We start from the raw sequence: 27,077 nt of genomic DNA, 5'->3' as shown, positions 1-27,077 counted from the left end.
CCCCAACCCTCTATCCCCACCTCTCCTCAGTCTATGGCTATTGCCAGTCACCATCTAGCCCCCGCTCACTGGGGCAGACTGCAGCGTACAAGCCATTCATCATTGGCCAAAGGGGGTTTGGACCTGCTGCCTTTGCCTACCCCCTGGGCTGCAGCCTCTGCAACCCCAGTACCTGGTTTGGCCTTGCACAAGGCCTGCAGCCTGGGGAGTTGCCAGGCGGGAGCTCCCCAGCTCTTTTCACCTTTCCCCAGCCCTGTTCTGTTCTGTTCTGTTGCCTGTACCCTCAGCTCCCAGGCAGGTAGGTCCATCTCCCTCTGAAGCTGGAGGGAGAGTGACTAGCTCCTGGCTCATAGCCCTTGTATCAGGGCCAGCTGTGGCCTAATTGGGGCGTGGCCCAGCTGTGGCTGCTTCCCCAATCAGCCTGGGCTTGCCGCTTAGGAGCGGGGTTACTGCCCTGCTACAGTAAGTTGGACAAACACCTGTCAGGAATGGACTAGATCAGTTCTACTCAAAGTGGTGGTCCGCGGACTGGTGCCGGTCCGTCTGCACGTTGGGAAAAAAAAATTGCTGGTCCCCCACATCAGATAGCTTGAGAAGTACTGATCTAGATAATACTTAGATGACCTCTCTAGGTCCCTTCCAGTCCAGTGATTCTATGATGATGTTTAGTGCTGCTCTTTGCCTTTTCTGCAGCCCCTCATGTTCACAAAGTGTTTGGTAGTGGTAGCGGTGTTAAGAGTTCACATGTTCACTTGCCTAGATGACTGGCTGGTGAGAAGCTGGTCCTGGTCTCAGGTCTGTCCAGCACAGCCATTATCCAGAGAAGTCAATCCTGTCACCTGTACAAAAATTCCAATTTATTGGAGTAGTCCTGGATTTTAGGAAGGCCAAGGCCTTCCAGCTATGTTTGCAATTTCAAACATTGTGTGCCATTGCTCTATACTTTAAGGCACATTGTGGCACTACAGAACAGAACTCCCTAAAGCATCTAGGACACAAGACAGCATGTACTTACCTAGTGCAATATGCCAGACTGCACTTCAGAAAGTTACAAGGTTGGTTAGTATTGGTGTATCCACCAATGTCTCATCATAGGGACATGGTGGTCCAAGTACCAAATCAGGACTTGTCCTGTCTGGACTCATGGACACAACCCTCCAGTGTTTGAGTTGGACTTCACTTTGCTGCTCCAAAACAGATGCTCACCTTCGTTACAGATGCACTGGAACTAGATTGGGGGGAATCACTTGGGTGTCCTGCTGACACAAGCTCTTTGGTCTGCCTAGGATCTAAAGCTACATATAAATGTAAGGAAATTGTGAGCCGTCCATTTGGCTTGTATTGTGTTTCTTCCACGCATTGAACAAAATAATTTGTTGGTGCTAACAGACAAGAGAGCAGCCAGGTTTTATGTGATTAAGCAATGAGAAGCCTGATCAATGCAGTTGTGCCAAGAAGCAATTCTCCTTGGTGATTTCCACATCCCCACTTGGATCCACCTTTCAGGGATGCAGAATGTTTTGGCAGGCCACCTAAGCAGGTTTATCATTCACCATAAGTGATCCCTTTGTCCAGATATTTCCAGATAAATTTTCCAGCTCTGGGGAACTCCCACAGAAGCAAGAGGCCAACAGAACATGTCATCAGTTTTGTTCCCAAGCCGGGTTATAGCCTAAGTTCTTTGACAAATGCCTTCCTATTACCATGATCAAATGGCCTGCTGTATGCCACCCCTCTGGTTCTGCTCCTGCTCAAAATCAAACAAGACCAGGCTCACTTTATACTCATAACTCCAGCATGGCCCCATCAGTACTGATTTTCAGCTTCAGTAGCCTTATTGATCAGATCTCCACTGTCACTCCTGCTAGACATGGTCTCTCAGGGCCATGGCCACCTTCTACATCCCAACCTGAAGGCCCTTCACCTGATCGTCTGGATGCTTCATGGCTGATGTAGTTGGAAGTGGTTTATTTTTAAGGGAGTACAGGAAGTTCTTCTGAATAGTAGAAAGCCTTTGACAAGGGGTATTTACCTGATTAAATGGAAAAGATTCTCCATCTGCTCCTGGCAAAAAGACATTTCCATGGCCCGGATTGTTATCCAGCATATATTGAACAATCTCTTGTTCCTGAAACAACCATGGTTAACTATTAGTTCCATCAAAGTACACCTGGTGGCTGTGTTGGCTTTCCACCCTTGTGTTGACAACCGCTCACTCTTCTCCCATCCTATGTCTATCTGATTTTTGAAAGGTCTGGACAGATTATATCCACAGGTACAGGACCCTGTCTCTGTGTGGAACCTGAATCTAGGTTTAGTAAAGCTGATGGGTCCTCCCTTTGAGCCACTGGTGACTGGTTCTCTGCTGCACCTTTCAATGAAAGCGACTATTTAGTTGCCATTACCTCAGCCAGGAGAGTGGGGAATTGCGAGCTCTAGTATCATCATCTCCCTGTGTGGTCTCCTATAGAGAGAGAGTTTTACTTTTGCCCTCATCTGAAGTTTCTTACTGAAGAGGTTTCCAGTTTTCACATTAACCAAGCAATCTATTTACCGATCTTCTTTCCAAAGCCTCATGCCCATAAAGATAAGGAAAAGCTCTACACTCTAGGGGTATGTCTACACTACGAGATTAGGTTGAATTTATAGAAGTTGGTTTTGTAGAAAGTGTTTTTATTCAGCTGAGTGTGTGTGTCCCCACACAAATGCTCTAAGTGCATGTAGTCGGCGGACTGTGTCCACAGTACCGAGGCAACTGTCGACTTCCGGAGCTTTGCACTATGGGTAGCTATCCCACAGTTCCCACAGTCTCCACCACCCATTTGAATTCTGGGTATAAATCCCAGTGCCTGATGGGGCTACAACTTTGTTGCGGGTGGTTCTGGTTCCCTCTCTCCCTCCGTAAAAGCAAGGGCAGACAATCGTTTTGCGCCTTTTTTCTTGAGTTACCTGTGCAGACGCCATACCACGACAAACATGGAGCCCGCTCAGCTAACTATCACCATATGACTCCTGGGTGCTGGCAGATGTGGTACTGCATTGTTACACAGCAGCAGTTTATTGCCTTTTGGTAGCAGACAGTGCAGTATGACTGGTAGCCATTGTTGACGTAGTCCTGGGTGCTCTTTTAACCAGGCGCCTGGGCAAACATGGGAGTAACTCAGCCAGGTCATTTCCCTTGTTTCGTCTCATGGCGATTGAGTCCTACCAGCAGTGCACTGTTTTTTAATCTGCAGCCAGCAGAAGATGATGGCCAGCAGTCATACTGCACTGTCTTCTGCCAGCAAGATGTATAAAGATAGATGAAGTGGTTCAAAACAAGAAATGGACCAGATTTGTTTTGTATTCATTTTCTCCTCCCTCCTTTCCTCCCTCCCTCTGTGAAATCGACGGCCTGCTAAACCCAGTTTGGAGTTCTATCCTTGAGATTTTGAGTTCTATCCTTGAGGTGGCCATTCAGTTTCTTACAAAGCCACCCCCTTTGTTGATTTTAATTCCCTGTAAGCCAACCCTGTAAGCCATGTCGTCAGTCGCCCCTCCCTCTGTCAGGGTATCAGCAGACAATAGTTCCGCACCTTTTTTCTGTGCAGATGCCATACCACAGCAAGCATGGAGCCTGCTCAGATCACTTTGGCAATTAGGAGCACATTAAACACCACATGCATTATCCAGCAGTATATGCAGCACCAAAACCTGGCAAAGTGAAACCGGGCGAGTAGGCGACGTCAGCGCGGTTACGAGAGTGATGAGGACATGGACACAGACTTCTCTCAAAGCACGTGCCCTGGCAATGTAGGCATCATGGTGCTAATGGGGCAGGCTCATGCTGTGGAACGCTGATTCTGGGCTCGGGAAACAAGCACAGACTGGTGGGATTGCATAGTGTTGCAGGCCTGGGACGATTCCCAGTGGCTGCGAAACTTTTGCATGCATAAGGGCACTTCCATGGAACTTTGTGTCTTGCTTTCCCCTGCCCTGAGGCGCAAGAATACCAAGATGAGAGCAGCCCTCACAGTTGAGAAGCGAGTGACAATAGCCCTGTGGAAGCTTGCAACGCCAGACAGCTACCGGTCAGTCGGGAATCAATTTGGAGTGGGCAAATCTACTGTGGGGCCTGCTGTGATGCAAGTAGCCAACACAATCAAAGATCTGCTGCTATCAAGGGTAGTGACTCTGGGAAATGTGCAGGTCATAGTGGATGGCTTTGCTGCAATGGGATTCCCTAACTGTGGTGGGGCCATAGACGGAACCCATATCCCTATCTTGGCACCGGAGCACCAGGCCGGCGAGTACATAAACTGCAAGGGGCACTTTTCAATAGTGCTGCAAGCACTGGTAGATCACAAGGGACGTTTCATCAACATCAACGTGGGATGGCTGGGAAAGGTACATGACGCTCGCATCTTCAGGAACTCTGGTCTGTTTCAAAAGCTTCAGGAAGGGACTTTCTTCCCAGACCAGAAAATAACCGTTGGGGATGTTGAAATGTCTATAGTTATCCTTGGGGACCCAGCCTACCCGTTAATGCCATGGCTCATGAAGCCATACATAGGCAGCCTGGAGAGTAGTCAGGAGCTGTTCAACTACAGGCTGAGCAAGTGCAAAATGGTGGTAGAATGTGCATTTGGACGTTTAAAAGCGCACTGGCGCAGTTTACTGACTCGGTTAGACCTCAGTGAAACCAGTATTCCCACTGTTATTACCGCTTGCTGTGCGCTCCACAATATCTGTGAGAGTAATGGGGAGACGTTTATGGCGGGGTGGGAGGTTGAGGCAAATCGTCTGGCTGCTGGTTACGCACAGCCAGACACCAGGGCGGTTAGAAGAGCACAGGAGGGCGTGGTGCGTATCAGAGAAGCTTTGAAAACCAGTTTCATGACTGGACAGGCTAGGGTGTGAAAGTTCTGTTTTTTTTCTCCTTGACGAAACCCCCCGCCCCTTGGTTCGCTCTACTTCCCTGTAAGCTAACCACCCTCCGCACCTCCCTTCGAACACCGCTTGCAGAGGCAATAAAGTCATTGTTGTTTCACATTCATGCATTCTTTATTAATTCATCACATAAATAGGGGGATAATTACCAAGGTAGCCCAGGAGGGGTGGTGGAGGAGAGAAGGACAGGGCCACACAAGACTTTAAAAGTTTTTAAAACTTTAAAACTTATTGAATGCCTGCCTTCTGTTACTTGGGCAATCCTCTGGGGTGGAGTGGCTGGGTGGCCGGAGGCCCCCCCAACGCATTCTTGGGCGTCTGGGTGAGGAGGCTATGGAACTTGGGGAGGAGGGCGGTTGGTTACACAGGGGCTGTAGCGGCGGTCTGTGCTCCTGCTGCCTTTCCTGCAGCTCAACCATATGCTAGAGCATATTAGTTTGATCCTCCAGCAGCCTCAGCATTGAATCCTGCCTCCTCTCATCATGCTGACACCTTTCAGCTTCAGCCCTCTCTTCAGCCGCCACTTACTCTCTTCAGCCCGCTACCTCTCCTCCCCGTCATTTTGTGCTTTCCTGCACTCTGACATTGTCTGCCTCCACGCATTCGTCTGTGCTCTGTCAGTGTGGGAGGAGAGCATGAGCTCAGAGAACATTTCATCATGAGTGCTTTTTTTTCGCCTTCTAATCTTCACTAGCCTCTGGGAAGGAGCAGATCCTGTGATCCTTGAAACACATGCAGCTGGTGGAGAAAAAAAAAGGGACAGTAGTATTTAAAAAGACACATTTTATAGAACAATGGGTATACTCTTTCACTGTAAACCTTGCTGTTAACATTACATACATAGCACATGTGCTTTCATTACAAGGTCGCATTTTGCCTCCCCCAACCGTGTGGCTAACAGCGGGGAGCCTTTCTGTTCAGCCATAGGCAAACAGCCCAGCAGGAACGGGCACCTCTGAATATCCCCTTAAAAAAAGCACCCTATTTCAAGCATGTGACAATGAATGATATCAATCTCCTGAGGATAACACGGAGAGATAAAGAACGGATGTTGTTTGAACGCCAGCAAACATACACTGCAATAGTTTGTTGTACAATGATTCCCGAGTATGTGCTACTGGCCTGGAGTGGTAGAGTGTCCTACCATGGTGGATGGAATAAGGCTGCCCTCCCCAGAAATCTTTTGCAAAGGCTTTGGGAGTATATCCAGGAGAGCCACAAATGACAGGGCAAATTAATCATTAAACTTGCTGGCTTTTAAACCTTGTATAGTATTTTAAAAGGTACACTCACCAGAGGTCCCTTCTCCGCCTGGCAGGTCCTGTGGGTGGGTTCGGGGGGTACTGGCTCCAGGTCCAGGGTGAGAAACAGTTCCTGGCTGTCGGGAAAACCAGTTTCTCCGCTTGTTTGCTGTGATCTATCTATAACCTCCTCATCGTCTTCCTCGTCCCCAAAGCCTGCTTCCGTGTTGCCTCCATCCCATTGAAGGAGTCAGACAACACGGCTGGGGTAGTGGTGGCTGAACCCCCTAAAATGGCATGCAGCTCATCATAGAAGTGGCATGTTTGGGACTCTGACTCGGAGCGGCCATTGGCCTCTCTGGTTTTCTGGTAGGCTTGTCTCAGCTCCTTAAGTTTCACGCAGCACTGCTTCGCGTCCATGTTATGGCCTCTGTCCTTCAAGCCATGGGAGATTTTCACAAGTGTTTTGGCATTTCGAAAACTGGAATATAGTTCTGATAGCACGGATTCCTCTCCCCATACAGCGACTAGATCCAGGGAGGCGGAGGTGAGCTGGGGTGGGGAGCAGTTCCCCTGCACGCCCCCCCCAGGGGTTACCTGCTGCGGCGCGGGTGGCCATCCTCATGCCCCCTCGCCCCAGCTCACCTCTGTTCCGCCTCCTTGGGCCTGAGTGCGAAGCCACCGCTTGCGTCTCAGTCCTACCAGGCTTCCTACGCGAATAGCTGATTCATGGGAAGCTGGGGGCGGGGCAGAGAAGCAGAGTGGGGAGGAGCGTAACTCAGGGGTGGAGGTGAGCTGGGGCGGGGAGGGGAGTTGCACCCACCAAATTTTCCCTGTGGGTGCTCCAGACCCAGAGCACCCACGAAGTCGGCGCCTAAGGCGCCACTTTTGGCCGGTTGTTAAATTTAGAAGTCCTTTTAGAACCAGTTGTCCCGTGCTTCAAAATTTAATAACTGGTTCCAGCGAACTGGCTCCAGCTAACCACTCATGCAAGCATGGTAGCTGTGCAAACACCTGCCTCCTTTTGTTGTGGACAGTTGATTGTGACAGTGAGTGTAAAGTTTGGGTGTTTTGTGTGTGTAAAGTTTCCCCTCCCTCCATCTGATAAACTAGAATGAACTACAAAATATTTTATTATGGCATTAAACAATTTTTCTGTTGTGTTTTGGGGGTTATTACCCTTGTATTTCTTTCTAAAATGTAACTGCTTCATTGAGCTGTAGCTCATGAAAGCTTATGCTCAAATAAATTTGTTAGTCTCTGAAGTGCCACAAGTACTCCTTTTCTGTTGACTGGATAGATTCACATAATTGATCTTCTTGGAAACCTAGGTTCAGGTTTTGTGCTGTATGAGCAAACCAGATGCCAGTAGTTTTTGATGTAGACCTGATCACATTTCGGTTAGTTCAGTTCTCTCATTATTTCCCATGGGCTACTGTTGAAATTGAGAGATTTAAAAACATTTTTTGGATACTTTCTTTCATGTTTGAAGTTTTGAAACCCACCCATCTAGTTTCCCTTGTTGGCAGCAGTTTGTGTATGGACAGGCTACTCTGCCTACAGTGCCAAAAAAGAAAGGAGAGCTGATTTCACTATTTTCTGTAAATTCTTTGCATCAATCCTTTCCCCTTGTTTTTCATAACTGGTGCCTGGTTAATCCTTTGTGCCTGGCATCTGGTTTCTTTGGGTAGATCTGTTTGTACCATTGCTGATATTATTCACTTTTTCTTATTAACATAGGCCATCTCCATTTGTGATGCTGATATTTTTAGCTCTTAAAATGATGGAGTCTTCATTTTGTTGCAGAGTAGCTGCCATGTTAGTCTGTATCCGCAAAAAGAAAAGGAGGACTTGTGGCACCTTAGAGACTAACAAATTTATTTGAGCACAAGCTTTTGTGAGCTACAGCTCAAATAAATTTGTTAGTCTCTAAGGTGCCACAAGTCCTCCTTTTCTTTTTTCATTTTGTTGGTTTACTTCCACATCATCTGGTCCTAGTGTTTACTCTGAACATATAAAGGATCATCCACAAAAAGCTTAAAAGCACTGGGCCTAGAGATAAGCTCTGTTACTCCTATGTAGCCATAATGGGACAGGAATGCAGACTTTTTCTTGGCACCCATCTGATTTCTTCCCCGATGCCTGTATGGGATCATTCCTATCCATGATCTTGACCTGTGTGCTTTTGTCTCCTTGAAGTTTCATGAAGCTTTTCACCTATGCATTTAGCATCAAGGCTCTGTCTGGCTCCAGAAAAGTTATGGAGTTAGCTTTTGATTCATGTAAATGATTGTGTAGGATGTATATCCCTTGGAGAAGTTAGATGGCCTGGTGGCTTAGGGGAATGGCTCCCCCTTCTGAAGTTAGAAGTCATTCATTCAAATGTGGCTGCAGTGGGAGGGGTAAAAATTGCTGTGCCTTTATATTTTACGATAACTTCTGACCTTGAAATCTATGAATCTCTGTGAAAGAGGGAGGAGTTTTTCTTAAGATATCCCTTCATTCATGGAAAACTTCATAGGCTGAAAGTCTGCAAATGCTAGCTGGATATGTCCAGGGCTATTGGAAAATTGCAAGAAATTTGTTTTATTTGATTTACCAATGAGGGTGTATTGGGAATTAAATGTTTGTGTTCCAGAACATTTCTCAGTGGCAAGGTTGATGGAAAGATTAATTCTGGTATATCCCCTGGCTGCTTTGGGCTCAGGATGAGACACTTAATCATTCTCTTGAGAGAAGATGCAAGTACAGAGCTTATTGATGACTGGAAATTCTAAACACATGCAAGTCATTTTACACTAAGTTCAGGTTCTCCATTTAGAGTAATATTAAAACCATGTCATGAGAAAATACTATAATTCTTGCTCCAATATAGTAGAACCCATATTACACATAGGTTTCAGAAAACTGGCAGAAACCTTCAGAGGATCAAGGCACCTGGTTTAGCAGACTTTAAAATTTGCAACACAGCCAGCTGGCCACCATCCCCAATGCCAGCTGTCTCAGCAGCACAAGAGATGGCAGCTGTGCTTTGGGCCTACACACAGAAAGGAAGCCATGCTGACAGGAGAAGCTCTGAAAATCTAGTGACATAATTAAACTCTGTTAACCAAGATTAGTCAGTTGGGATTAAGCATTAATTTATTAATCACAAATGTGTCTTTTCTCTCAATGAGAGAACACTGTATCTTCCTACCATTTTTTTTTGAGTTCCTGTGTCCGTCACTCATGGTAGTGCGGTTGGATTAGACTTCTGTGACAGCAAGTCATTGGCTGTTTCTTGGTCACTATCAAATTTCAAATGAAATAGAAATTGGAAGTAATCTAAAACTTGCAGGACTACAAGGGTCCATGTAGTGTACTTGATTTAGCTTTTCTTTCCCACATAGTACGAAAATAGAGAAAGAGAAAAAGGAGCATGCTAAGCTACATGGAATGATCCGAACAGAAATAAGTGGAGCTGAAATTGCAGAAGAGATGGAGAAAGAAAGACGGTTCTTCCAGCTTCAGATGTGTGAGGTAAGATTTAACATAGAATACAATTGTTCCATTAATATTCTTAAAAAGGGAATTTGAGAAAAGATAGATCTGTGTTATGACAACTGTTGCATTCTAAGGAAACTTGAAGTTTATTATTGGACTCAGGATATTAAATTTCTTCACCCTAGCACACTAACTTCAACAAGGAATCTACATTCTCTGCTGTTTCATGTACTAATAAAGTATAGAATCACCCATGCCTCATTCAATACATTATTCACAGATTAAATTAAACAGTCTTCACACTACCATGACACCCCATATTATTAGGGTTTAGGCAGCGGTGTAATATGAAAATCTCAGTTCCACATCATTGGGCTGGTATTGAAAAACAAACAGCCATTAGTAATGGACTTTGCCTTTTAGATTCTTCATGATGACAGTAATAATGTAACAATGATTGTTTGTAATTGTGTAGCTTTTGATGTACCCGGCCCACCCTTTTTAGTTTCATGTTACAGGGAGCCAGACTTTAAGACCTGCTTAGAAAATTGAGTCTCTTCTGTTGAGACATTCTAGATCAGGGGTGGCCAAAACTGATCCTCTGAGCTGCATATGACAATCTTCAGAAGTTTGAGAGCCTGGGCACGCCAGCCAGGGCTTGGGGCTTCTGCCCCACACGAGGCACCTGCCGGGACTTGGCGCTTCAGCCGCGGTTGGGGCTTCAGATCCACTCCTACTGAAACCCTAAGCCCTGGCAGGTGTGCCTCGTAGGTCTGAAGTCCCGAGACTCCCTTCTCCGCTAATCAGAAGCCCCTATCTCACCAAGCTGCTGTAAGGCAGAGGTCCTGAGCTCCCCCTCCCCCAGTCTGGTAAGTGGAGAAGGAGGGGATGTGGGGGACTCTGTGAGCCGCACTTTAACTGTAAAAGAACTGCATGCGGCTTGTGAGTCACGGTTTGGCCACCCATGCTCTAGATTCTAGTGTTGGTTGGAGCTAATTGTTTTCACGTGCTGGTGTAACTCAGTAGCCACTGCACTGAATTGCTAACATAAGGTTTTAATACCTGAGCCTGTGACGATTCATTAGAAAAGCCCTGTATTCCTATACAGAGTCTAAGGGCTTGTATACACTGGCAAATTTCTGCATAGTAAAGCAGCTTTTTGCGCTCAAACTGCAGACATGTGCGCACTGCCAAGCCACTTTGTGTGCAGAAACTCCTCAGTTGCCGCGCTGCAAAAAAACCACCTTGACGTAAGGCTATTTGTGCAGAGGCGCCAGTGCTCTATTGCCAGTGTAGACACTTGATTGCTTCTGCGCTGTAATTGGCCTCTGGAGCTGTCCCATAATGCCTCAAGTGATCACTCAGTTCACTGTTTGGATCTCGGCTGCCCTGGAGACATGTGCACCTCCTCTTTCAAAGCACCGTTTCTGACAGCCATTGCGTGCTGTTCTGATCTGCTCCGGGAAAACAAAGCAAACCATTATTGTGGAATGCTCTTGCCTTTGAACACAGAGGCAGAGGGAGGTGTGTGTGTGAGTGTGAGAGAGAGAAAGAGAGAGAGATTGCTGTCCGGAGAGCCCAGGGAGGGAGGTGGGGGCTGATTTCGCGATCCCCCCCCCCCGCCTCAGAACTAGTTGCTTCCTGCTGCTGTCTGAACTTACAAGATAGCATGCTGACATACTCTCTGTCCCTCAAAACACACTCTCTCTCGCCACTCATACACACACTCTCTGTCACACACTCTCCCCTCTACCCAACCTCCCCCCCCCCAACTTCAGTTGAAAAGCAGCTGGTAATGTAGTTAGGATGTCCATGGAACAATGGGATTGTGAAACCTGCATCATGTGATGCTGTGCCTGTCCCATGAGGCATTGCAAACCCTTCCCAAAGCAGCCTGCGGGCAGTTGCACAGTGGGATAGCTACCACAATGCACTGCTGTTTTTGCCGTTGCAAGAGGTGCTAATGTGGATGCGCTCCAGCGTCACAAGGCTGCTTATGTTGACATGCCACAGCAGTTTAATTCCAGCATTTTAATAAAAGTCATATAACTTGTGGCTCAGAAACTTTCCAGTATAGACATATCCTCAGACTGAGTTTTTCCATAGCTGGCAAAGGGATTTGGACCTCCATTTATTTAAAAAGGGAAATGGGTGTCCAAATCCTCTGGACAGCTTTGAAAATCCCACTTGAAAAATTTGCTACTTTTCACTTTCCTCAGGCTCTCACCAGTTCTGTGTAGGAGAGACTCAAATACTGTGAAGATGAGCACAGCATAAGAACCTGCTGTATAGGGTAATGATCCTGGTGTTGCTACAACAATGAAACATTTTAGGAAAAAAGGATAGTGTAGATGAGGTCAAGATTGGGGCTTTTGAGCTTTGTTGAATCTCTTCATGTCCAAAAAGCTGAACATATTTTGTATGAAGCTGGTTGGATGCTTTCAGTCGTTCAATGCTTCATTTGAACGAGCACAATAAAATGAACCACTGAAGGCTGTGCTTGAGTATTCAGTTGTACAGAAAGGATTAAATATATTCTACAACCATATCCTGTAGACAATAATGTTCCATGGTTCATGATCATGAATAGTTAAGGAAGAAGAAATAGATTAAATAAACCTATACCACTTTGAAGTTTTCATTTTGCAAGATAAAACATATTCTCCAATTTTGGTATTTCAGTTGAATTTTAGTGATACTTCAAAAATTCCTACAGAATTTTTCAGCCCTTATTATAGCTTGTTTTCTTTGCTGTGCAATGAAATCCTTATTTTTTTTCTGAAGTGAAGCACTGCATTTTGTGTGTGTGCATCTCTTGCTTCTCTTAAGTTCCTTCCTTCCCAGTCTGTGGTGTTTTCTTAAAAAAAAAAAAAAAAAAAAAAAAAAAAATCAGAAGAAGCAGCTCAGCTGTTAGAAGAAGTGCTCTGTGTGGTTGTAAAAAGTTCAGCATTGCCAGTTCTCACAAATTTATTATGGGTGACGTAATTTGACCCCTACTTTTACAGAAGCTCAAGATAATTTGAAAAGCTGCAGCTGTCACATGATTTTGGAGAAGCAAAATGAAAGATACCCCCCTTCCCCTTCCTAAATTGCCTTATGGCTTAGAGGAAGGTGCATTAAATTGCAAGCCCAGAAACCATGAGTTTTTGGTCCTAGCTCGTCCACTGAATGCAGTTGATATTTCTGTGCCCTTCATAACCCTTATTTTGAATCAAGGTTTCATAACTTGTGGGAATAACTATCATTTGCCAGTTCCTCAGAGAAGATAACAGCTTGCAAAAGGTCACTTCAGTCAGAGCTAGGAATAGAACGTAGCATTCTGCTATAATAGAGTTTTGTCATCCCCTCTGCCACACTCTTTCAGAAGGAACATGTCAGTTTAGGTGTTTGTGTTTAACCATGTAGATCTGTGTTATACTGTAGCTGCTAGATTACATGTAAAGATTTATGACTGCTACTGATTCGTTTATGAATGGGATTGCCTGTGGTCAGAGAGGATTGGGTTCATTGACTCAGGCGGTCCCTGCTAGTCCTATGTTCCCACTATTTTCATGTTAAGAGATCTAGATCTTGACTTTGGTGGGGCCAGGATTTCACCTGTGATTCTTTAGCTCAAGAGGTAGCTCATGTTTTAACATCCAAAGATCCTGTGTTTCACCCCCACAGATGACCCAAACAGGGTTATTTTTATATTTGGCTATGCTGTCTGTAATCACTAGACCACAATCTGCTTCCAGAGCCAGGAATAGAAACCAAGAATTCTGATGGTGACCAGTGTTTTTTCTGCTCTCTCTCAAACACTTGTGTACCCACTGACAAAGTATATGTCATGCTTCCCTGGAGGAGCTGATCTATGTAAAGGAAAACAGTGTGCTTTCCGCTACTAGTTAATCCTGTAGCTGAGGTGGATTTAAGGTCTATGGGGTCAAACCATGCTGATAACATGGGGGTTGAGGAAAAATACATATATATTAATTTTAACATAAGGATCCTGGAATAATCATTAGAATGATTTTATGTTTCAAAACATACTAGCACAACATCTGAATTCACTTTTAAATATTCATTTTACTATTGCATTTTTATTTGTATTTGGTTAATGAGAACTGTCCAGTTAAGAATAGGTACTGCAGACTTAGTGTGTTTGAAACTAAGCAAAGTGTGGGAGATTTTGCCTGTGTCCAGAGAGTGGAAGACCTTGCCTTCAGAAAGTTAGAATTTGATTAGTTAAATGTATCTTTCCAATAAGCATGCCCTGGGGCATTGTTAATGTGATAGAACCTTTCACCTGTAGGTCACCAGTTTGAATCCCTCCCTACTCAGCAGAGATTAAAAGTTATTTTCATTTAATGGATGTTTGGTGGCCCCTCCATGAGATGACTTTAGGGCAGTGGTTCTCAACTTTTGTACTGATGAGCCCTTTCACATAGGAAGCCTCTGAGTGTGATCCTCCCCCCCATAAATTAAAAATATTTTTTTTATATATTTAACACCATTAGAAATGCTGGTGGCAAAGCGGGATTTGAGGTGGAGGCTGACAGGTCGCGACCCCCCCATGTAATAACCTTGGGACCCCCTGAGGGGTCCGGACTCCCTGAAGGGTCCTGACCCCCTGTTTGAGAACCCCTGCTTTAGGGAATCATAGTTTCAGCTCCCACATCAGACTCACCACCATCCTTTGCACTAAACTGTAAGCTCTTTCAGGGTAGGGGACATCTCTTATTATGTGTTTGTATACTGCCCAGCACAATGGGTCCCGATTTTGGTTGAGTCTCTAGTAAGTGCTCCTCCCACAGGCTCCAACATCACCATGCTCACTATAACTTTTTGTGAGAGTTGATAATGCTGAAATTGTCACACACACACACTCTCTCTCTCTCTGCAGCTGGGCAGGGGAATGCAAAAATCAGAAGACGGACCAAAAACCCCTTTTCCCCCGATTTCATGATTTGTGATTGGGGTTGGCAATTCTGAAAATCCCTTCTGGCATACGAACATGTTTATTGCCAGATACATCTATCTTGGGCTTGCACCATGGCTGGCTTGACTGTGAATACGAATCTAGATGCCACTGTTTGGTTACAGGATGATTTCCTGAAGTCACTCCAGGCCTCCCTCATGCTTCTTGTGATCCTCTTTTAGTAGGCCTCAAGAGTTAAAGGGCAAGGATTTGAGTTAACCACAGACATGTATCCTAACTGGATATCAAGACTTGGCATTGATACCAGTTGTTTGAGGTTTGGTTGATGCCCTGAGGTCTCTCTTCCACATGGTCAAAGTTTTTTCAGCTTTTCGAAATCTGCTGTGGTTGTTAAAGCTTGTTGAAATATAGTTGAAAATAATTTTAAAATTACCATGCCTATAAATCACAAAATATGAAAAAGTAATTGCTATTTCATTATTTTTACTTCTGTCAATTATTGTTTTAACAGTACCTTCTGAAAGTCAATGAAATCAAAATTAAAAAAGGAGTTGACTTGCTTCAGAATCTGATCAAGTATTTCCATGCACAGTGCAAGTAAGTTCTATGTTTCAAAAGATTCTATAGTTACCAGTTTCCATGAAAATGCAAAATATTGTAGCGGCAATAATGTTTCCAAAAATATTTTTCTGTGTTTTAAAAATAGATCTAAGACTCAGCTGAACACATTTCACTGCAGACTTTTGACATACTGATTTGGTCTAATAGATCAGTTACTGGTTTGTTGCTTTATCACTTAATATGAAATGAGGTGTTAGATTGAGCTAATACTGTGGCATGTTGTCATCTGCACCACATAATCACCACACGATCATTTGTTGTGTTTAGTAATCTGTCTGTGGAAGGTTTCAGAGTAGCAGCCGTGTTAGTCTGTATTTGCAAAAAGAAAAGGAGTACTTGTGGCACCTTAGAGACTAACAAATTTATTTGAGCATAAGCTTTCGTGAGTTACAGCTCACTTCATGGGATGCATTCCTTAGCACCCTAGTGTCCAGGAAGTGGATCTCTTGTGTGGACTGGTCTAGGATAAGGTTGATGGTGGGATGAAAATTGTTGAAATCATGGTGGAATTCCTCAATGGGTTCTTTTCCATGGATCCAGATGATGAAGATGTCGTCAGTGTAACAAAAGTAGAGTAGGGGCATTAGGGGACGAGAGCTGAGGAAGCATTGTTCTAAGTCAGCCATAAAAATGTTGGCATACTGTGGGGCCATGCGAGTACCCATCGCAGTGCTGCTGATTTGAAGGTATACATTGTCCCCAAATGTGAAATAGTTATAGGTGAGGACAAAGTCACAAAGTTCAGCCACCAGGTTTAACGTGACATTTTCGGGGATACTGTTCCTGACAGCTTGTAGTACATCTTTGTGTGGAATGTTGGTGTAGAGGGCTTCTACATCCATAGTGGCCAGGATGGTGTTTTCAGGAAGATCACCGAAGGATTGTAGTTTCCTCAGGAAGTCAGTGGTATCTCGAAGATAGCTGGGAATGCTGGTAGTATAGGGCCTGAGGAGGGAGTCTACATAGTCAGACAATCCTGCTGTCAGGGTGCCAATGCCTGAGATGATCGGGCGTCCAGGATTTCCAGATTTATGGATCTTGGATAGCAGATAGAATACCCCAGGTCGGGGTTCCAGGGGTGTGTCTGTGTGGATTTGTTCTTGTGCTTTTTCAGGAAGTTTCTTGAGCAAATGCTGTAGTTTCTCTTGGTAACCCACAGTGGGATTCGAGGGTAATGGCTTGTAGAAAGTGATGTTGGAGAGCTGCCTAGCAGCCGCTTGTTCATATTCCGACCTATTCATGATGACGACAGCACCTCCTTTGTCAGCCTTTTTGATTATGATGTCAGAGTTGTTTCTGAGGCTGTGGATGGCATTGTGTTCTGCACGGCTGACGTTATGGGGCAAATGATGCTGCTTTTCCACAATTTCAGCCCATGCACATTGGTGGAAGCATTCTATGTAGAAGTTCAGTCTGTCATTTCGACCTTCAGGAGGAGTCCACCCAGAATCCTTCTTTTTGTAGTCTTGGTAGGAAGGTCTTTGTGGGTTAGTAGGTTGTTCAGAGGTGTGTTGGAAATATTCCTTGAGTCGGAGATGTCGAAAATAGGATTCTAGGTCACCACAAAACTGTATCATGTTCATGGGGGTGGAGGGGCAGAAGGAGAGGCCCTGAGATAGGAGAGATTCTTCTGCTGGGCTAAGAGTATAGTTGTATAGATTAACAATATTGCTGGGTGGGTTACGGGAACCGGTGTTGTGGCCCCTTGTGGCATGTAGTAATTTAGATAGTTTAGTGTCCTTTTTCTTTTGTAGAGAAGCAAAGTGTGTGTTGTAAATGGCTTGTCTAGTTTTTGTAAAGTCCAGCCACGAGGAAGTTCGTGTGGAAGGTTGTTTTTTATGAGAGTATCCAGTTTTGAGAGCTCATTCTTAATCTTTCCCTGTTTGCTGTAGAGGATGTTGATCAGGTAATTCCGCAGTTTCTTTGAGAGCGTGTGGCACAAGCTGTCAGCATAGTCTGTGTGGTATGTAGATTGTAATGGATTTTTTACCTTCAGTCCTTTTGGTATGATGTCCATCTGTTTGCATTTGGAAAGGAAGATGATGTCTGTCTGTATCTGTATGAGTTTTTTCATGAATTTGATAGATTTCCACTCCATATGGCTAAATTCAGTGCCTTGCATAATGACAGGTTTCAGAGTAGCAGCCGTTAGTCTGCATCCGATGAAGTGAGCTGTAGCTCACGAAAGCTTATGCTTAAATAAATTTGTTAGTCTCTAAGGTGCCACAAGTACTCCTTTTCTTTTTGTCCATGGAAGGGAGCGAGACAGTTTGGCCTGCTGGCTTTGACATCTTTCTGAGTGTATTTATCAATGAGCAAAGTCAGTTCTGTTCTCTCTAAAAATACATTGGGTAAGCAATAGCATAAAAGTGTGATGAGAGAATGGCTTTACTTTATTTCTAGCTGAATGGAGAACTTAATAATGAGAAACTCAGAAGCCCTCATTAGACTGCAGGACACTGGGACTTGTTTTACTCTATTTGTTTTTGACAGATTGATAATATAGCAATAAAATCATTATTCTGAAGTGTGAACGTGAAGTGTTTTGTTTAGATCCATAAACATCCATCTTAAAAGAATACCATCAGGTTGTATAAAAGTAAATTTTCTTTGCTGTACTACTAGTAATACTCAAAAAATCACTTTCATTGTTGATAATCTTTGTCATTCATCTATTTTATGCATTTCATTGAGCTTGGGTAATGAAAATTATTTTCCCATGTGGTACAATGCTGCTATATTTGTGTTGCAAACACTGCAGAGTAATATTTAACATAAACAAACTGTGTGTGTGTGTGTTTGCTGTATTTTTTAATCATGAAAATGTTGAAAATGTTCAGAATGTTTTTATTTAATTTAAAAAGTACCGGAATAGATAGGATAAGGGAACATGATCATAGTTATTTGAACTATCTGCGCACCTGCATATTCAGGTCAAACATACTTATCAAATGCTTGGCCATAAGTGATTGCGTGGGTCCCTTTTGAGAAGCTGAGGAATCTTCCTTTCTATGGAAAGCTCCCGTTAGATTCTGAGACATTGGACTTTAAAAGTCATGATGTTTTTATGTGCAGAAGAACCATCAGTGTTCTAAAACTGGGCTGTGTGGGCGGTGGGGTGCGAGAGAAGAGATTGCATATTTTTAGCGAGAAAAAGGCAAACTTTTTGAGCAGGTTGATTTTAAATTGATGTCAGGGTTTTTTTTAAGCTGTTCAGAGAGCTGGAATGTTAGAATGAGTTTGCAAAAAGATGGATTAGTGGGCAGATAGGTGAATTGGTCGAAAGTGCATGAAATTAATGTATCCTGTGGCCTTGCAATTTGTTGCATTTTCATAATTTGTTGCATGACTATCACCTCTGTGTATATGGAGTCTGTGTGTTTATACATTTACCAGCTTCTACTGTGTCTCTTTCTTCAGTAAAGCGTTTTTAACAGAAAAGAACAAAACAGCTTGAGCATTTGAAATTAATTCTAACAATACTATTTCCTTTCTGAAAATAAAATAATTTTTTTTTTAAGTTTCTTCCAGGATGGACTGAAAGCAGTTGAAAGTCTCAAGCCTTCAATTGAAACACTCTCAACTGATCTTCACACAGTAAGTAGCAGTCTGCCATATTGCTTTTTCAAATTTTGTGTTTATTAAAGAAATCTAATCTTTTTGATTCAGACTTATTGAGTAGAGCTTTGAGTAGATTATAAAACTACTGTTGTTTGTATTGCTGTAGTGTATAGATGTGCTAGTCATGGACAAGGACCATATTGTGGTAGGTGCAGTACGAACATAGAACAAAAAGACAGTCTCTGTCACAAAGAACTTAGTCTAAGTCTAAGTACAAGACAAAAGTAGATGGAGACAGACACACAGGGGAGCACAAGTAAACAGTGAGACAATGTGAGACAGCATGGTAGGCAGTGGTCTTAGCACACCAGTAGCCAAATTGTTGTCAAGTTTTTTGTAGGCATATGGGTAAAGGAACTTATCATTTCTCTTTTGTATTTTCATTCTTATTGATCATTTGTCAGGAAATCTGAACCAGTTAAGTAACAAGCTGTCAAGAACTGTGTTAATATAAATAGTAACATATTAACTTTTAACCTCTGTCATGTCTGCGTCTGTACTCTAGATTAAACAAGCACAGGATGAGGAAAGGAAACAACTAATACAGCTCAGAGATATTTTAAAATCAGCACTTCAGGTTGAGCAGAAAGAGGTGAGCATATAAGGTGATTTAACTTTGAAATATGATTCTAATTTAATGTTAGTATTTGAAGTACAAACAATTATTTATAACAGCAATATAAATCTATTCTTTGTTTTTGGTTAAGTTATTATCTTCGTCTTGATGCTGATGTTAAGTGCTTCTGACAGCTTTTTTTTAAAGGAAGGAATCCTTGCAGACTTTTAGTGAGAGTTTTTGCAAAAGGACTTCCCTGCTTGTCTCTTTCTAGTATTGTAAAATGCTTGAATAGTTTGGGCAGTGCCGTGAACTGTAGATGAGTAGTTCTTTCTCAAACTGGGAACGAAAGCACTTTGATATCAATAAGACCCAGGCAGTAGAGAGCTTATCTAGTAAATGTAGTCTCAAATACCAGTAAGATTATTTTTAACTAACATAAATCCAACCCCCCAAATGCCTCATTTACAACAGTAACAATGGAGCTGGAAGTTCTGCTGCACTACCTCACCTCGTAGAGATGTCAGTATGTTGAGTCACTTAAAGTATTCATATGATTAGTACAAATTCAGTCCTCTGAGTTTCAACCAGGATTTCTCAGTCAGGTTCTAAACATATTGAGGGAGCTTCAGCCTGCAACCTAAGGTTTGGACCCATGCCTCTGATTATAATCTAGCCTGGAATATTGGGTTTACCACTAGGATGACCAGATGTCCCGATTTTATAGGGACAGTCCCGATATTTGGGGCTTTTTCTTATATAGGCTCCTATTACCCCCCAACCTCTGTCCTGATTTTTCACACTTGCTATCTGGTCAACCTGTTTACCACTGGCTGAGATCATCATTGCTTTCTCTTGTTTAGACAAAGTGGCCTTTTCTTCTTTCAAGTAGTTGTTGGATCTGTCACAGTTCAGGGCAACTGCACCTGTGTCCCCTCTCCATGGTCCACCAAAGGCACCCACTGTAGGCTCCTGGCTCCTCAGCCATCACCTCTCATGGGCAGAGACCTGGGTCTCTCTCCCTCCTGACCAGGGTTTTTCCAGGCTGCACACCTCCCTCCCTGCACTGTGATATTCCCTGCAAGCCAGACTGCCTAAGCAGGCCAGTGTCTATAGTTTGGTATGCGAGGCGTAATTGCCCCCAATTATAAGTTACCATGCAGCTCTTTCTAAGCAAGCACATTCATTCTTTAAGTGAAACATTACAGAGAAAATTAAAAACAATAAAGGAACCTACACATATGCTAAAAAGCTGAGCAAAGATCACCCCAGTTCCAGGCTCTGGAAGGTGTCGTCCCTGAAGAATTGGGGCCCCCTTGGCTGGATGGTTTTGTACATTTCCTGGATCAGAAAGGAGGCCCTAAATCCATTTAAACTCCACCTATTTATCCCAAAGTTCTTTCTTTGTGTGTTGGTCTCTGGAGGATCCAGTTTGAACTAGTATATGCAAGCGCGCCCAGGAGAGGGGCGTACAACCTGGCTGATTTGCCTTAATTAGCACCTACTGTTTTTAGTTCCTGAAGGAGCTGTGGCAGCCCTTTCCCATGGAATACAACATGATCATACATAAACCATTCATTTAAAACAATGGACCCCAAAGATACTTAAACTTAATTCAATAATGTTTACCAAGGATATGCAGAAAATTACCCTATCTGTCACAGGGTTCATAAATAAAATGACAAGTATAGCACTTTTGCCTGTCTCAGCTTCTCTTTTGGGGAGAGATTATTGAGGAGGTTGTTGTGAAATAACTAGTGTCTTCCTTGACCTCTTTCAATCTGGCTTTACATTTGGGCTTAGTGCAGATGCTGTGCTGCTTCTGCTTCTAGTCATGGCTTAATGACTATTAATTAATCATTGGAACAGTTTGCCAAAGATTGTAGTAGATGTTCCATCACTGGCAATTTTTAAAATCAAGATTGGACATTTTCCTAAAAGATATGCTCTAGTTCAAACAAGAATTCATTTGGGGAAGTTGTATGGCCTGTGTTATGCAGGAAGTTGGACTAGATGATCAAAATCGTCCCTTTTGGCCTTAGAATCTATGAGTCATGCTTATAAACCATTCAGCAGTCTTGGATACTCTTGTCTGTGAGATACTACTGTTATGCAACGGTAGATGGTGTTGTTTGTATTGCTCAGCTCCTTGGAGAGCTCGAAGAAAGAAGTTTTGGGCAGTTTCTCATTTCTCTAGAGGGCTTTCCTATTTGGGGTTCTACAGTTTTATGCAGTCATCTCTCATTTAAAGTATATCTGAGGCTGCCATTGGTGAAAAAGTTAAGACACTTTATGACACTGCAGTGACTCATAGATGTAAGCTTCTTTTTCATTAGACACAGATGGGGTGGTTAACTCTACTTTCCACCCTTGGCCAAGGTAGAACTCTCTTGGGTAAGAATTCACTGAAGCTCAGTCCAAACAAGAAAGAGATGGTGCTTGCAGGTTGGAGAAGATATTTATTAACTGTTTGAAGTGGCTATGTCTGCCTTTTGTTCTGAGGTCCTTCTGGATCCTTGCACTATGGCTGGGCTCCAAGGTGGCTGTAGTAGTTGAATGCTTTTTTTCATCATCTGTCTGAAAGGCCTTCCTCATGAGTCAAACATAGCCATTTTTACTTCCATACCCACCACTATGTGTGCTATGCATTGTGCTGTTCTTTAAGACCACTTTGAAAACCTTGGCTAATGCGTAATGTACCTGCTTCCTTTACTATGTGGTGTCTGTTCTACTTGCATGGTGCCCATTATACCTGTCTTCCATAGACAATACCGGTTTGTTTCCAGGTGCAATTTCAGATGTCGACCTTAATGTATAAAATTCTATACGATTTGGGTCCCTATAACTAGCCTGATATTTGTGACCTACTGGAAGATTCTTGCTAACAGTCCTCAGATTTAAGTTCTGGGGAGCTGGGGGCAAGTAGTCCGTTAGTGGAGACAGAGTACCTTGGCTCTGTAATTCGCTTCTCCCCTTGATCAGAGACTTTTTCCCTTTACTACAAATTGAAAAGACTTCAGTTTTAACTCAGGCTGTTGCTTGAGGAAGATGCCTGAGCCAGATTGAGTTTCATTGCTATACGGGAGGTGGTTTCTCTGAGTTTGTGTCTTTTTGTGCTTGTTAGTATTTGTATTAATGTGCCCAGAGCATGTGATGAGCACATTGTTACAAACTGAAAAAAAGAAATACAAACTTGTATGTGCTTAGTAATTATGAGGCAGTGATACCAATACAGATTTTTTGGGACTATGATGTTAAGTATTTTGTCAGGTTTAAAAGTACACGTATAAAAATAGCTTTAAAACAAATTGTTCTGCTAATTTTACAATGCACGATTCTTTTATTTTGCAAATCTGTGTTATGCATAGACATGCCCACTTTTCTGTAGGATATTAAAAGTAATATAATTATTTGAAAAACATTAAGAACTGGAAAACCAGTCTGTTTTGATAGTAACTTACTGTACAGCAAACTGTTGTTCAGTCTTGTTCATTACAATGTAATTTCTTATTCTGTAACCGATTTTTTTTTCCCTCCTAAAATGCATTTACCTTTTGTGACCGAAGTCTAGGAGAGTAAGTGTTTCAGTGTTTTTTATAAATAGTATGTTGCATGATTTCCATATGGATTTTAAGAAACTGCATTTTTCCTTGAAAAGTATTTGTTTTGTCTGTATGCAAAAGTTGTTTCTCTTTTCCTTGTGTTCTTTGAATTGCACAAAAAGATATTAGGTTTTTAATGGGGAAAGAAAATGTATTAGTGCAAATCAGATTTTAAAACTGACTATTCTTTCTTTTTGTTGGAAATCAAATCTGGTTGCTTGATTTGGCCTACATAAGAGGCGTAGTGGGGGATGTGTGTGTGCGTGTATGTGTGTTTGTTTTTGTTTTTTAACCCATTTCATGAATGAACTAATGGAAATGTTGTATATTGTCCCTATTATGATTTTACGTACATTCACAGTGAACATCTGTTGTTGTGACTGGATGCTTCATTTCCCCTTACATGCAACTTCCCAAAACTTGATCTGCAGCACAACTTCCTTTCAGTTAGTCACTGAAAATGAATTCAGCTTGTGTGTGTTCACTTTGCTTGGTAGTTTTATTTTTTTTTAAACATTAAATGTGTTTTCAAATTGTAGAATACGTACAAGTTCAGATATTAACCTTGAGGCGCAATGACTTCTTGATTTCTCTTGACCTTGTTGACTCTTCTGCTTCTAAGGGGTTAACAATAAAACTAGCTAGCAACAAGACTACAAAATAACTATAGGATTCTAGTGCATGGAAACCAGTAATTCATTTACTAGACTGATATAAAATTAACATGGCACACATTAAATCATTTAGGCTAACTGATAAGTCTCAAAATGTAGTTATACATGGGGAATAATCAAGTAGGTGTGTTTCCAGTGAGGTCCCAAAGGTATCAGTACTTGGCCCTCTGTAATTAACATCTTTATCAGTGACCTGGAAAGAAACATAAAATCATCCCTGATAAATTTTGCCCATGACACAAAATGAGGGAACGGTAAATAATGAAGAGGGCAGATTGATGATACAGAGCGATTTGGATTATTTGGTGAACTGGGTGCAAGCAAACAATATATAAGAACATACAGTAGAAAGTAAGAACAGCCATTCTGGGTCAGACCAAAGGTCCATCTAGCCCAGTATCCTGTCTTCCAACAGTGGCCAGGTGCTTCAGAGGGAATGAACAGAACAGGGAATCATCAAGTGATCCATCCCCTGTTGCCTATTCCTCACTTCTGGCAAACGGAGGGTAGGGTCACCATTCCTGACCATCCTGGCTAATAGCCATTGATAGACCTATCCTCCATGCATTTATCTAGTTTTGTTTGTTTGTTTTTGAGCCTTGTCTTGGTCTTCACAGCATCCTCTGGCAAAGAGTTCCGCATGTTGTCTCTGCATTGTGTGAAGAAATCCTTCCTTTTGTTTGTTTTAAACTTGCTGCCTATTAATTTCATTTGAGGACTTCTCGTTCTTGTGTTATGTGTTTTTAATATGGCTAATTGTATATATCTAGGAACAAAGAATGTAGGCCATACTTACAGGATGGGATACTCTATCCTGGGAAGCAATGACTCTGAAAAAAATTTGGGGGTCGTTGTGGTTAATCAGCTGAACATGAGCTCCCAGTGTGATGCTGTGGCCAAAAGAATTAATGCAATCCTGGGATGCATAAACAGGAATCTTGAGTAGGAGTAGAGAGGTTACTTTACCTTTACATTTGGCACTGGTGTAACCACTGCTGAAATACTCGTCCAGTTCTGGTGCACACAATTCAAGAAGGATGTTGAGAAATAGGAGAGGGTTCAGAGAAGAGCCATGAGAAAGATTAAAGGATTAGAAAATTTGCCTTATAAACTCAAGGAGCTCAATCTATTTAGCGTAACATAGAGAGGGTTAAGGGGGTGAATTGATTACAGACCATAAAGTATCTGCAAAGGGAATAAATGTTCAATAATGGGCTCTTCAGTATAGCAGAGAGAGGTTTAGTATGATCCAATGGCCACAAGTAGATTAGACAAATTCAGATGGGAAATAAGGTGTAAATTCTTAATGGTAAGAGTAAACATTGGAACAATTTACTAAGGGTTGTGGTGGTTTGTCCATCATTGACCATTTTAAAATCAAGATTGGGTGTTTTTCTAAAAGTTATGTTAGGAATTATTTTGGGGGAAGTTCTCTCTGTGTTATAGAGGAGGTCAGACTAGATGGTCACAATGATCCCTTCTGGCCTTGGAATCTATGAATTTATTACTATATATTCATTTACTTCTTAAAAAGTTTGGTTTGAAGTTAACTGTAATACAGTATTTATTGAGTTCCATAAGCTAAAGACCCCTCTCTAGTTCTCCTGGAATCTGGCCTATCTAGGCCAGTGCTAGGTAGGATAAATTTTTAGTCTTCATTGATTATGGTAGCCATGCCATATGTGAATTCAGAGGGCTAGCTGTAAGAGGTTCCTGCAGGCAGGGAAGCTTGAGGGATTCCTTGGAGAATATAAGGAATTATAGAAAAGAGGGTGTGGACTCTCAAAGGCTCCAGTGGGAGTGATGCTAGGAAACATGGAAAACATAGGGCTTTTGGAAAGCTGTGGGGGAGAGAAGAGCAGACCTTTGTGTTATAGTCAGAAGTGAATGGAAGAGTCTAAATTGACTGACATATTCGATTCACAAACAATGTATATATATTGACAAAACTGGCTGAAACCCCACTGTCAGTCACTGCTGTAGAAGGGTCAGTTTGTTTGAGATAACAATGACCTTTCTTGTGTTTTTTTGGTGTATGGAGATGGATTGATAATATAAATACACTTAAGCATCTATTTCATGTTAACACATGAATTGCTTTGCTTTGTGCTTTTAAAAATAATCCCTTCTCAGGTCTCTTGAAATATAGATATAAGTTAAAAATAACTCTGCACGCACGATGCATAGCAGGCTAGTTGTAATTTGTGTTCTCCACCATTTTATTATACCAATTATTTTCTGGTGGTATTGCATTCAGACAGCATAAATGCTAATAGACTTCTTAAATTGAAGATGGATTATCCTAGCATGTTTCTCTCATTGGCACAGAAAACTCCTACAGGACAATGTTTTTACTGTTCCACTTGCAAATAAAATGCCTGTCACTTGTTTGCTATGCTGTTCAGATTGGTTTAGAAGAAAGTCTTTGTAACCCTATAAATTACTTCCTGTAAAGTGTGGTTATGGTCAGAGAAGTTACTCACTGTAAATGTGTGGTAATAAAATGACTCACTTATTTCTGCACATATCTGCCCTTCAGACCTGAAGGGGACAAGGTACAATTTCAGAGTCGTGCATGTTTTAAAAGGTCCTGATCTTTTTTGTGATAAAGGCCATATCTTTAAAAAAGACAATATCCCCTTTTTAGATATGGCTTGTATCCTCTAGTGAACTCCCCATTTCCTCCCAGTGGTGGTGTACGTTATGCCCTTCTGATGAATGGTCCTGCAGTGCCATCTGTGATCTGTATTTCTGTACATCTGAATATGCAAAGCAGAGCTAAAAGAGTAGATCCTGTTGGGGTTCTGCATATGGAGAAAGCATGCTGAGACTGGCCAGAAAGATGCTAATTATATTGGTGATTTGTCATATGGAATCTAGTCCAGCAGGACCTAGACTGAGACCATGAACTTAGTTGTCACAGGCCTCTGAACAACCATCAGATGGTAACAATTTTGGGCTCTGTGACTTGGATCACATTTTAACTATTCTAACAAGCTCTGTGTCCCATCCCCTGGTCTTGCTTTCTTAATGCTTTTAAAATAGTCTATTAGTACTAATGTATGTGTAGAAATGTATATGATCTAAAATGGCTGCTTCTTCAGCTGAGGAAAGCAGTAAAGTTGTGTTATTGGGTTCTCAATTTGGCAAAACATAAAACTGGGTGTAAACAGATGAAAGGAATAGACGGTACTCCACAAAAAGAAGCAGCAAAATACTAAGTACGTGGAAACCCCAGTTACCTGTTGGTCTTGGAGGTCATCTGAAACCTTTTGATAATCGGGGGAAGGGGAGGTTGGACAACTGGGAGCTTCAGCTTCTGGGAGAGCTAAAGCTCTTCAATACTGAAACTAAACTCCTTCAAAAAGAAAAGGAGTACTTGTGGCACCTTAGAGACTAACAAATTTATTTGAGCATAAGCTTTCGTGA

General features: G+C 42.5%; 1 protein-coding gene across 5 annotated transcripts in view; it reads left to right on the top strand.

Moving 5' to 3' along the window:
• Positions 1-27,077, top strand: part of ASAP2 (ArfGAP with SH3 domain, ankyrin repeat and PH domain 2) — a 166,023-nt gene that overhangs the window by 65,943 nt on the left and 73,003 nt on the right. For 3 of the 5 annotated variants that reach the window (XM_038397776.2, XM_038397773.2, XM_043510273.1), the window contains 5 exons: positions 9,560-9,689; positions 15,086-15,171; positions 18,717-18,792; positions 19,322-19,408; positions 22,939-22,947. In XM_038397776.2, the coding sequence (XP_038253704.1) occupies positions 9,560-9,689; positions 15,086-15,171; positions 18,717-18,792; positions 19,322-19,408; positions 22,939-22,947 (388 nt within the window). The remainder of the gene's footprint in view (positions 1-9,559; positions 9,690-15,085; positions 15,172-18,716; positions 18,793-19,321; positions 19,409-22,938; positions 22,948-27,077) is intronic. The other 2 variants (XM_038397774.2, XM_038397777.2) reach the window with 1 other exon arrangement.

The sequence above is a fragment of the Dermochelys coriacea genome, chromosome 3, assembly GCF_009764565.3.
Source record: "Dermochelys coriacea isolate rDerCor1 chromosome 3, rDerCor1.pri.v4, whole genome shotgun sequence".
Classification (NCBI taxonomy): domain Eukaryota; kingdom Metazoa; phylum Chordata; order Testudines; family Dermochelyidae; genus Dermochelys; species Dermochelys coriacea.
Note: the sequence above shows the minus strand (reverse complement) of the source record. Positions and strands in the feature narration are given on the sequence as shown.